The sequence below is a fragment of the Lissotriton helveticus genome, chromosome 6 (assembly GCF_964261635.1).
Source record: "Lissotriton helveticus chromosome 6, aLisHel1.1, whole genome shotgun sequence".
NCBI lineage: Eukaryota > Metazoa > Chordata > Amphibia > Caudata > Salamandridae > Lissotriton > Lissotriton helveticus.
In genome coordinates, this window is record NC_136067.1 from 1,029,623,785 (window position 1) to 1,029,636,436 (window position 12,652).

At 45.2% G+C, this 12,652-nt stretch overlaps 1 protein-coding gene across 2 annotated transcripts in view; it reads left to right on the plus strand.

Moving 5' to 3' along the window:
- Positions 1 to 12,652, plus strand: part of KATNA1 (katanin catalytic subunit A1) — a 238,991-nt gene that overhangs the window by 53,438 nt on the left and 172,901 nt on the right. For both annotated transcript variants that reach the window (XM_078648652.1, XM_078648653.1), the window contains exon 4: positions 4,751 to 4,937. In XM_078648652.1, the coding sequence (XP_078504778.1) occupies positions 4,751 to 4,937 (187 nt within the window). The remainder of the gene's footprint in view (positions 1 to 4,750; positions 4,938 to 12,652) is intronic.

The window sequence follows — 12,652 nt, forward strand, 5'->3', positions numbered from 1 at the left end:
TATCTTTAGGCTAGAATATTCAGCTAGTTTTATATATTTCTTTGGTCGCATCCCTAGTTATAAGTATTCGCCTATTCTCTCCCTTTCTAGTTTGACAGACCGCTTACTGGTTTTTCCTGTTGCATGTTCCTTTACTCTGCATTATTTTCATTATGACACACACAAGAATTAGAATAACTGCCGTTAACTAGTGTACACGACTGTTTCTTCCTCTTATTCTAAAATACAGTTTTGTTTTATTTACATAGGGAGCATATATGACTACCGGTTATATGGTTTTCTCTACGTACCAGGTTATCGATACTTTACTTACTTTTTTCATAACAATGAACATCTCATGTTTTATTAGGTTGGGCAAAATATTCTTGCATGCTGAACAGTATGGTTCTTTCCTTTGTCACTCTTTGTTATGAGTATATACTTTCAGACATCTGTTAACATATGCCTAACGTTTATTATTAGTTGCGCTGTAATTGCAGCTATATGGCTATTTTGATAATGATGACTGATTCAGACTGAGGAAACTTATGTGTTGCACTCTGTTTTGTCCAACGAGCCTTGGTGTTTACCTACTGTCACATCTTGTGTTCATTTATTTTCCTTTTTGTTTGACACCTATGCTGGGTGATGGTATTTGCCAGTTATATTTATGCTTGGTCTGTTTTTGATATTCCTTATTTAAATGTTTACAGCCCTGAAGAAGTCGAGGTGTCACATGCCTATCGACAAAACCCGTGTTGGCTGAACTGACTTGTATTGGCTGTGTAAATCCTACTATGGTTGGACTATTCTTAGTGGCTGTGTGAATTTTCTACTGGTTTCATGTGAAGATATTGTGGATAACACCGCCTTTGGCTCGTACTGTCACATTGGATTAAAGTGGACTTTACAGTATCAACTTTTGGATGGAATAGCTGACTTTTTTTCAACTATTGAGTACTCTGATTTGTAGAATACATGTTGCCCTTTTTATGAGGGTCCTGTTAGGGTTGTTTTGGTGGCCAACCCTTTTCCTTTGAGCACTCTTCAGTAACATTGTGGCTTTACTCTCCCCTTATGTAAAGCAGAGTGCCTGTTGCTCTTTGACCTGGTTACCAAAGTGTGTTAGTGGCCATTTCATTTGTCTCTAATGGCAGTGTGCTACCACACCAGGCATATTGCACTCTATGCCACACCACACTGCGTCGCTGCATCCTACTCCACACCGCTCTACACTACGCCATTTCACTCTATGCCTCTCGACTTTACACCACTCAACTCTATGCTAATTCACTCTACTCAACACAGCTGCACCCTGCGCCACTCTACTCAACTGCACTCTGCCACTTACACCATTGCGCTCTGTCCCTCTAATCTACTCTGTGCCGCTGCCCTTGACTGTGCGCCTCTCTACTTCACTATGTGCCACTACACACCATTGCGCTCTACGTTACTGCATTCTACCACACGCTGTTCTGCAGCACTGCAATCCAGTGTTTCTCTTAACAACTGCACTCTACTCTGCGCCGCTGCCTTCTTTGCCACTCTACTTTACATCACTCTACTCTGCTCCACTGCACTCTACGCCATTGTGCTTTAAGCCACTACATTCTGCTGCACTGTTTTACACTGCGCCCTACTCTTGAACACTCTGCATCTTTCCACTTCACTCTACGTCTTGCACTCTAATCTGAAACAATTTATTCTGTCACTGCACTCTATTGTGCACCACTCTACTCTTCGTCACTGCACTCTGCCATTCTTCTGTACACCTCTGCTCTGCCCTGCAGCCTATAATACCCCACTCTACCCCACCACCCCCACGCTCCTTTACCTCATTAACTTTTAGCCATGCTGAGGACCAGCAATAGCTCTTGCATAGGTGAGACCTATTGGCTATGCCAATAGTAGTTTATAGATCGTACTATTTTCCTGGTCACCTAGAGCTTGTCCTCTACACACAATATATTTGTAACTCTCTCATCCTCACTCACCTCGAGTATACTTTTTCATGTATGGCTTTAAAAGTAGGTTTTGCACAGTGTGTATGTTAAATTTAAGTTCTAAATATCAAAGGTTTGAATGTAAAAAAAATAATTAAAATAACATTTCTATGTGTTAAACAGAAATCTATTTTTCAACTGTTAATTTAGTGGATTAAGTATAAGAAAAGCCCAATTAAGTTTAAATGTGTTTTGCTAAATCTTTCCAGGATTACTTGGGAACACCCTTTGGCCATCCTAGCTTGTCAGAGCTCTGATTGTTTAATCATACGTAGTCCTTCATCCGTAGGATCCCCATTAACCTTATTTTCCCTTTACCCACATGGAATGAAGAGTAACTGGAATAGATTGGTCCTTTTCAACAGGACCCAGGAATCTCATCTCGTCAAGTGGATCATTGCTTGGCCAGCTTAACCTTACCTGCTAGGTAGACCACAGAATATCTTCAAAATGACACATCCCAATTCACTGTTTGCCTTCAGTAAGAAATCCTTTAGCTGCCCCTCCTCTTAATGTCTTGTGAGGTCATAGGAACCTACAGCATAGGTCTGATCGCCGTGATCCCTACTGCCATTCGTCCTACCCAAAGATTTTTTTTTTTCGATAGATGCAGATTATATGAAGCCTCAAAGGCAGAATCCCTAGCCCAACTCCGGTTCTTTAAGAACAAACCAACCAAATCTACACAAAATTAGGCCTTTTTGGAAAGTATGCAAGATTTACGTTTCAAACAAATGCCTGTATATCTATCCTATGGCGACTAATCAGCTGGCTCGATAGTGTCTTCATCTTAAGCAATGAGCACAAGCATATCCTATTAAGGTGTTCACATAGTATCTTCATGCTACTGTTACCCAAATCACCAGTACTCATTTCATCACACTTCAAAGGATGAAAACATAGGTGGGCCCTGTGAAGTAGTCAAACTTGTACCCTGTAGGCCATTTACAGAGGTCTTCTGCAAATTCTAGGCTCACTGAGCATTCTAACTAGATAGCTAAAGTTCTGTATTATATACTTGCATGAGAGACCCTGGTGTTTTATGCAGACATCCTACAAAAGCATGTAATGCACATTACGTATATACTCTGCTTGGTGCTGGCCCTGATATTGTAAATGGATTGGGGGGGGGGGCTTATTTAATCACTTGTCAGTTTAGCATATATTTGTGCCCCTGCACACCTGGTCTGTTAGAGGTGCCTGCTAGAACTGCAGGATGTCCTCTAATTGCTTTCTTCACCTCTGGTACTGACCGTATTATGCTAGGTCTTTATTTTAATTTTTGTTAGTTTTCTCCATTATGTAGCTTTCCCCTGTCTGCATTGAGTCACAAAAGGAATGAACAGTAATTTCTTGTTTTCACCTTACACCTAGCCTACTTAACTGATAACAGAATATTAATGTGGTTTTAGAACCGGGGCCAGTAGCTCGTGGACACTCAGCAGAACAGTCTAGTGGGACGAACACCTTTATCACCAAGCTTGCACTTCTAACCTCTACCAATTGACATTACTCCAGCCTTGTCCATTTCAAAGGCCTCATATGCGTTTTTGAGCTGGTCTATACCATTACTTCTCACCTGCTCGAATTATAGTTCTTTCCGTACTTCCAAATCCTCAATTGGTCCCTTCAGCTCTCCTGTGGTGGTTCTTTTCTCCTTATGTCCAGTTTTTGGGTCCTCCTCTAGGGTTCGGTTATCCAAAGTGTCAGATCTGTGTACATCTAAGAACTGTCACGTCTTTGCTTGCTGTAGGCTATTAGTTTAGTGCGCATGTGGTTTGTTTTTGTGTAAATTCGGCTGTGAAAACGTTTACACTTGCAAATTTAGCTTGTAGAGAACGAGGTAATGAGGCAGTAATGCCAGTTTCACAATTTTTTTTGATGGTGTATAGTTTCAACAACGTCCATGCTACAAATATCTTGTGTTTATTCCGCCCAAGCTAACTCTGTATAGGTGACCTAGATTAATGCTCATCACCACTTTTTTTTTTTTTGACCGCTCTATACTTCCACAAATTCTGTTTGTAAGTGCTCACCGAAATTTGTTGGGCGATGTGTGGGGTTTGTGAATCATTCTTAATGGCAGAAGATCGTTTCAACTCTTTTGATTGAAGCTTAGTTAGCAATTGCAGTCTTTTTCCCACTGTTGTTCGCTGGGAAGCCTCTCCCAACCAAATTTGAAAGAGTGCAAATGGGACGATGTAGTATGAAAATGACCACCTTCTTGATTAATATTCTTCCTAATTTTCACGTCTTCAGAACTTTCAGAAAGTGGCAACAGATTTGGGTAGAATTGTGTTCCTGTTTGGCATTCTAAACTCTTGTGGAGGCAGGAGCGCTTGCACTTAGCTTTGTAATCCCCGTTTCGTGCTTTTTCTTTTTTTTTTTTTTTCATCTTTTCCTATGACCTGTGCATGACTCATATCTCTATGGCTTCTGTTTTAATTCCTAATCAGCTTCTCCTTTAAAATGGTAAGATTGTTTGTGCACTGAACAAGGACTAGTTTCAACTTTGAAAAATTGAGGAGATAGCTAGATTTTTAGGGTGACTAGTGCACAACAAAACTCTAAGCAGACTAAGTGTAGCATGAGCAAGCATGCATACAATAAAGTCTGATGTGTGCTTGTATTTTTATGTTTGACTTGGTTGGGAGTTTCACATATTTTTACACTATTTAAAATATGGCATTTTAGACCCTTTAATTTTTTCAATATTCCTGAAAAAAATAAATGAAGGATGTTTATTTTTATACTTGTTTATTCGTAAGACCATCTCCAGGACCCAGAAAACGCCAGTCTGCACTATGCAATGACCCGCGACCTCAAAATAACCGGATAAACAATGCTGCTAGACCCTTGAACCGCCCATCATCGCGAAATGCAAATAACGAAAGGATCAAGCCAATCCGTGTCAAGGATAAGAAGGAACCACTGAGTAAAAGCAAGGACGAAAAGGTAATTTCTTTTTGGTTCAAAGATCAAGAAGGTGAAATTTGTGTCATTTTGCAAAATTGATCAAGGATAAAGATGGAGAAGATATTAATGGTGTTCTGCTAAACTGATCAGGGATCTTTTTTAACCCAGCCATAATTGTAGAGTCCAACTAATCTCTCACAGCAGTTTCAAATATTGGTGAAGTTAAAACATTTGCAGTGTAAACCCCGGGCTTGGTTCTCAGTTTTTTTTTTGTTTTAAATCGTCTTGTAGATATGTCCATGTGTTATGCTATTGAATGCTTGGCTCCATCATTTGGATGTCTTCTCTGTACCCGTTTCAGGCAACACTGAGGTGTAACTAAGAAACCAAAAATCAGTAGCGTGCACATACTACACTTTTTTTTAGTTTACTTGCAATGTCCATTTATGCCACACTTTAAGAAACTGAGCCTTGATGTAGGCAACACAAAATGTTCCCTCTTTGTCGTGTTTCATTTTAGTTTAATCAGAATAAACAACAGTATCCCAACAGGTATTATTTCAAAGACAATTAGATATATGCCATAGACCTAATCAGCAAGGAAATAAGGAGACTCTTAGAATATTTGCAATGTGCTCAAGGCATCATGTTTATCAAGACGAAATAAGGCAAATTACAGTTGTAGCAGCACTGTAGTAAAAACAATGCATACAACCCTAATTGTACTTGGTGCTCAAATTGTGCAAGTGGTGGACAAAGTGGCGACGCAAGTGACAATGTGATCAGCATAAACGGCACATAGTGACTGGTGCTAAAGATATATACAGTGAATAAAAGAACAATGTGGCTCCAGATGAATTTTCAGAATTCGTGTTCCAATTTAGATTCAACCACATTGTGAGCTGCGCCTCTTATTGTGCTGGGTGGTCGACGGTGTTTCGATCCTCGTTGATTGGGATCTTCATCAGGACAGGGTTGGTGTTGATACGGTGCTGATGGAGTGGAGCATTCCAGGGGTGATGATGGGTAGCAGATATGAATATCGTAACGTCTGGGTGGAAAGCGGGCCGTATACATCATTTTAGTTTAAGGCACATTATGCATCTGGGAAAGGGAAGATCTTGTGTTTGAACATTTTTCTGCAGTACTCAGGGAAATTACCCTTTTAGGCATAAAACAAAGGGACTAACTGCTTTGAATTACTGTGACTGGATGAAATACTTTTCAACCTTAAAAATGCGCAAAAAGAAATGAAAAGGCTGCAAAATTGAAATGAAAAAAGCATTGGCAAAGTAAAATATTGCCACACCAGCCTTGTCACCAGGGGCGGATTGGCACAGCGGGAACTCTAGCATTGGCCAAAGGACCGGTGTCTCAGTGCCCTCTGTGGGCCGTTTTTTCCCTCTTTACCAGTCCACAGAGATCCCTGACAGGGAGAGGAAAGCAGCTTTGCTGTGCGGCTGGCCGTTCAGTGATGATCAGCTGTGGCCTCTCCTTGACCCCCTGCCCTGCCAAGCAATCATGCTGATGGTGGGCTGGGGAGGGGTGATTGGGTGCCAGAATCTGCCTCCTAGGGGGTCAGGTGTTGCTCAGGCATTTGAGCCATTTTCACCTCAGCCCCCCTGGGGCCCGCCCACCCCAGAAACAGTGCTTGCATTAGTCCTCCACCACAGCCCTTCTCATTCAGGGCATAGTGGGCGAGGAAGAATGGGTCTCACTATGGGGGCCAGGTGATATGGGGAACTCGCACCATCGTCACCTCAGCCTCCCCACCCCCATGGATGGCCCAGAAGCTGTGTTTTTGCTTTATCCCCTCTCCTGCCACGCCATTGCCCTGAGGCACTGAAGGGCTGGGGAGGGGGAGTAATTTACAAATAGCTGGGACCTCGCTGTTTTCAGGTGCTCCTGCGCTGGAGGGCCGGGGAATACATTTTTAATAGAAAGGAGCCTCACTGTTTTCGGGTGCTCCTGCCCTGGAGGGCTGGGGAATCATTTTGTAATAGAAAGGGGCCTCGCTGTTTTCAGGTGCTCCTGCGCTGGAGGGCTGAGGAATAATTTGGTAATAGAAAGGGGCCTGGCTGTTTTTCAAGTGCTCAGCTTGTAGGACATGGTCACCTTGGCCCTGTGTCCTTCCCAAGAACAATATCCTCCCACTTACATTTCTTGTGTGTTTCATGAAAGGCCACGCCCTGCGAATGTGGGCCACGCCCTGCGAATGTGGGCCACGCCCTGCGAATGTGGGCAACTTTTTTCATCAGTGCCCGGGCCGAATTGTGATCCCAATCCGACCCTGCTTGTCACTGCTTTTACGCTAATGTACACCACATTGTCAGGCAGGATGCCAGCTGTCCCTAAACGAAACAAGAAGCTCTGGATCACTCATTAAACAGAAGTTATGAAAAGCAAGCCCATTAGGAGAAAAGTAGTGCAGAGGCTTGAAGATAACGCACAAGTTGCCTTGATGCTGAGCGGATGAACGATTCCTGTCAGCTAAGGATCACAGGCAAAGCTGATGATGTCCTTACTAGCAGTGGACGAAGGTCTGAGGCTACTGTCTGGCAGAATTCTAACAAGTGCTTATTGAGGAAGGCATTGAAAGATGCTCATTGCAACAGCATAGGTAACCCCAAGCACAGCCTGGAGTCCATATGTTCAAACCCACCCCAAGCAACACACTACTGATCAGATGCCACTCTACCACACTACTCAGCACTGTGGAACCACCACTAATTGTTTATTAGTGACCTCTAACCATTCAAGTAAATCTTAGTCTAGGCAGGAAAATGAAACGGGATGTACCAGTTTCTCTAGCTCCTTATAACTTCCCGCTATCAAACCGCAAACAAAGCGGTCCCAGTCACAATCCCAAAATGGGGCCTCCTTAACTAGTACACAGCCTAGTGGCTTCCATCCAAGTGCAAAAAGGTCCAAACTGTAGTTATAGATGCTTCAGGACTTTAAAAACATCTCCTGTCAGAATCTCCCATTACACTTGATCAAGTGAGACTATGGCAAATCTTTCTTCCCATGCATTTTCCATACTAACTAAAAAGCTATAAGTATCAACATGCACTGCGAAAATTCTTTCCCTGCTGAGATGTCCGCATCAGATAACTGATTCAGAAAAGGGGGTGGTGATGAACAGAGTGCCTGAATTAAGCAGACCACTCTTACCCAGTCCAAAGATCAGGGCTTGATCCATCACCGTTTTTTAGCTCACTGCACCATCCCAGCTCAGAACTTGGCTATATGCAAATTAGTCTGTTCCTGTCCCAGTGCATGATGGGAACAGGGCAAACCAAACTACCAAGCCAATTCTTATACTGGGAAGGAAACAAGCTACCGGGGACCGGTTTCTGGCATTTCAGCCTCGTCGGCCCGGCTTGCTTGAATCCTGATGGTGCAATGAGCAAGGGACTCACATCTGAGTATACCCTTCCACGCTTATGGTGGACAAAATGATTCAGAAAAGGGGGTGGTGATGAACAGAGTGCCTGAATTAAGCAGACCACTCTTACCCAGTCCAAAGATGTAGGACCGGTCGCTCTCTTCCCTTTGGTCCCTAGACTCAGACCAACGCGCAATAATAATGTGAGCTGCTTTGATCCTTGAATGCCCGTGAAGTCTGACACCACGCTCAAAGTTCTGCTCTGCGTTAACTGCAGGTGTGACCACGAATCACGACATACCTACACTACGGCAATCTCTTGTGCCCACGTGCAGAATCTTTCTCCAAGTCCCCGTCCTGAAGAGAACCTCGAACATTGAGGTTCGAAACGCGTCGACAATACCACCCTGTGGCTACAACTAAGGGTGCCGCTAGGATGTAAATCATACTTCCACTCTGTACCCTAGCTTCGTAACCCTGAAAAACATTTACCACAGGCTTTTGTAGACAGGCAGGCTTGTTTTCAATCTCAATCCCGCCTGTCACCTGGTTCTTCAATTCCTAGGACTGGTGCCCGTTTTCTGTTTATGGACTATTTTTTGCACTGTATATAATTGCAATTCATTTGGACTATTGTATATGTTATTGTTTTCTTTGGTGTGTCAAATCATTTTTGTTTAATTCATTGTTGCAAGTTTGTAAATGTGTACATTTGTAGATACTGTATATATGAACCTTTTGATCTGACAGTGGTTCTGTTTGTGTCTGTTTTCCAAAATTTGTTGACAAATGTATAAAAAAGAAAAATAAATTCGTTTGGAATACTAATCCAGGGGTCACATGGTACAGATTGACTGTGTGACTAAGGAACTGTTGTGTGAATAATCCTGTCCAACCACCCTGTTCTGTTTTCCCAACTTTCTAAAAGTAGCATTTGCAAGCACAGGATATTAAAATAAAATTTACTAAAAGAAGTATTTTATTATTCTGCGTTCAGGCATACCAAACTTGACCTTCCACCATGTTCCCTGAGCGGCTGGGATTATAGAGTGTAATAATTCCAGCAGCCCATTCTGGCCTATGTGAACAGGTAGCCTTACAATAGTGAAAAACGAAAATGGCTGTAATTCACTATTAGGACATGCCACACACATCAGGGCTTGTCCTACCTTATGCTTACAATGCACCCTGCCCTAGGGCCTACCATAGGGGTGACTCGCATGAAGAAAAGGGAAGGTTTAGGGGCTGGCAAGTGTGTGCACTTGCCCAGCCAGCATGACAGTACCATACTGCACGCTGGTTCTGCAATGGCAGACCTTAGACATATTTTAAAAGGCTGCTTCTGTGGGTGGCGCAACCAGCGCTGCAGGCCCACTAGCAGTATTGGTATTTACAAGCCCTGGTACTCCTGGTGCACTTTACTGGGGACTGAAATCCAATGAACCAATCATTGAAATCAATCACATATACTTTTTATAGTAGGAACAACATATGCACTTTAGCACTGGTCAGCAGTGGTAAAGTGCTCAGAGTCATTAAACCAACAAAAACAGATCAGAGAGAATATTGGAGGAAGGCAAAAAAGTTCAGGGATGACCCTGCCAAGAGGGCCAAGTCCAACTCTCTCCCTCTCCCTGTCTTCCTGGCTCTCTCTCTCTGTCCTCTGTGTGTCTGTCTCTGTCTCTCTGTCTCTCTGTCTCTCTGTCTCTCTGTCTCTCTGTCTCTCTGTCTCTCTGTCTCTCTGTCTCTCTGTCTCTCTGTCTCTCTGTCTCTCTGTCTCTCTGTCTCTCTGTCTCTCTGTCTCTCTGTCTCTCTGTCTCTCTGTCTCTCTGTCTCTCTGTCTCTCTGTCTCTCTGTCTCTCTGTCTCTCTGTCTCTCTGTCTCTCTGTCTCTCTGTCTCTCTGTCTCTCTCGCTCTCTCGCTCTGTCTCTGGTCTCTGTGTGTCTCACTCTCTCACTCTGTCTCTGGTCTCTGTGTGTCTCGCGCTCTCGCTCTGGTCTCTCTGTGTGTCTTGCTCTCTCACTCTGTCTCTGGTCTCTATGTGTCTCACCCTCTGTCTCTGGTCTCTCTGTGTCTCGCGCTCTCTCTCTGTCTCTGGTCTCTGTGTGTCTTGCTCTCTCTGTCTCTGTCTCTGTTCTCTGTGTCTCGCTCTCTCTCTGTCCTCTGTGTGTCTCGCTCTCTCTGTCCTCTGTGTGTCTCGCTCTCTCTCTGTCTGTGTGTCTCGCTCTCTCTCTCTGTCTGTGTGTCTCGCTCTCTCTCTCTGTCTGTGTGTCTCGCTCTCTCTCTCTGTCTGTGTGTCTCGCTCTCTCTCTCTGTCTGTGTGTCTCGCTCTCTCTCTCTGTCTGTGTGTCTCACTCTCTCTCTGTCTGTGTGTCTCACTCTCTCTCTCTGTCTCTGGTCTCTGTGTGTCTCGCTCTCCCTCTCTGTCTCTGGTCTCTGTGTGTCTCGCTCTGTCTCTGTTCTCTGTGTGTCTCGCTCTCTCTCTGTGTCTCTCTGTCTCTGTGTGTCTCGCTCTCTCTCTGTCCTGTGTCTCGCTCTCTCGCTCTGTGTCTCTGGTCACTGTGTGTCTCTCTCTCTGTCTCTGGTCTCTGTCTGTCTCGCTCTCTCTCTGTCCTCTGTCTCGCTCTCTCTGGTCTCTGTCTGTCTCGCTGTCTCGCTCTCTCTCTGTCCTCTGTGTCTCGCTCTCTCGCTCTGTCTCTGGTCTCTGTGTGTCTCGCTCTCTCTCTGTCCTCTGTGTGTCTCGCTCTCTCTCTGTCCTCTCTCTGTCTCGCTCTCTCTCTGTCTCTCTGTGTGTCTCGCTCTCTCTCTGTCTGTGTGTCTCGCTCTCTCGCTCTCTGTCCTCTGTGTGTCTCGCGCTCTCTCTCTGTCTCTGATCTCGGTGTGTCTCTCTCTCTCTCTCTGTCTCTGTGTGTCTCGCTCTCTCTGTCTCTGTGTGTCTCGCTCTCTCTCTGTCTGTGTCTCGCTCTCTCTCTGTCCTCTGTGTGTGTCTCTCTCTCTGTCTCTGGTCTCTGTGTGTCTCGCTCTGTCTCTGTCTCTGTTCTCTGTGTCTCGCTCTCTCTCTCTCTCTCTGTGTGTCTCGCTCTCTGTCTCTCTGTGTCTCGCTCTCTCTCTGTCCTGTGTCTCGCTCTCTCGCTCTGTCTCTCTGTCTCTGGTCACTGTGTGTCTCTCTGTCTCTCTGGTCTCTGTCTCGCTCTCTCGCTCTGTCTCTGGTCTCTGTGTATCGCTCTCTCTGTCCTCTGTGTCTCGCTCTCTCTCTGTGTGTCTCACTCTCTCGCTCTCTGTCCTCTGTGTGTCTCGCTCTCTCTCTGTCTCTGTGTGTCTCGCTCTCTCTCTCTGTCTGTGTGTCTCGCTCTCTCTCTCTGTCTGTGTGTCTCGCTCTGTCTCTGTTCTCTGTGTGTCTCTCTCTCTCTCTCTCTCTCTCTCTCTCTGTCTCTCTGTCTCTCTGTCTCTGTGTGTCTCGCTCTCTCGCTCTGTCTCTCTGTCTCTGGTCACTGTGTGTCTCTCTCTCTGTCTCTGGTCTCTGTCTGTCTCGCTCTCTCTCTGTCCTCTGTCTCGCTCTCTCGCTCTCTCTGGTCTCTGTCTGTCTCGCTCTCTCTCTGTCCTCTGTGTCTCGCTCTCTCGCTCTGTCTCTCTGTCTCTGGTCTATGTGTGTCTCGCTCTCTCTCTGTCTCTCTGTCTCGCTCTCTCTCTGTCTCTCTCTCTGTCTCTGTCTCTCTCTCTCTCCTCTCTCTCTCTCTCTCTCTCTCTCTCTCTCTCTCTCTCTCTCTCTCTCTCTCTCTCTCTCTCTCTCTCCTCTGGGTGTCTCGCTCTCTCGCTCTGTCTCTGGTCTCTGTGTGTCTCACTCTCTCACTCTGTCTCTGGTCTGTGTGTCTCACCCTCTGTCTCTGGTCTCTCTGTGTCTCGCGCTCTCGCTCTGTCTCTGGTCTCTGTGTGTCTTGCTCTCTCACTCTGTCTCTGGTGTCTATGTGTCTCACCCTCTGTCTCTGGTCTCTCTTGTGTCTCGCGCTCTCTCTCTGTCTCTGGTCTCTGTGTGTCTTGCTCTCTCTGTCTCTGGTCTCTCTGTGTCTCGCTCTCTCTCTGTCCTCTGTGTGTCTCGCTCTCTCTCTGTCTGTGTCTCGCTCTCTCTCTCTGTCCTCTGTGTCTCACTCTCTCTCTGTCCTCTGTGTGTCTCACTCTCTCTCTGTCCTCTGTGTGTCTCACTCTCTCTCTCTGTCTGTGTGTCTCGCTCTCTCTCTCTGTCTGTGTGTCTCGCTCTCTCTCTCTGTCTGTGTGTCTCGCTCTGTCTCTGTTCTCTGTGTGTCTCTCTCTCTCTCTCTGTCTCTCTGTCTCTGTGTGTCTCGCTCTCTCGCTCTGTCTCTCTGTCTCT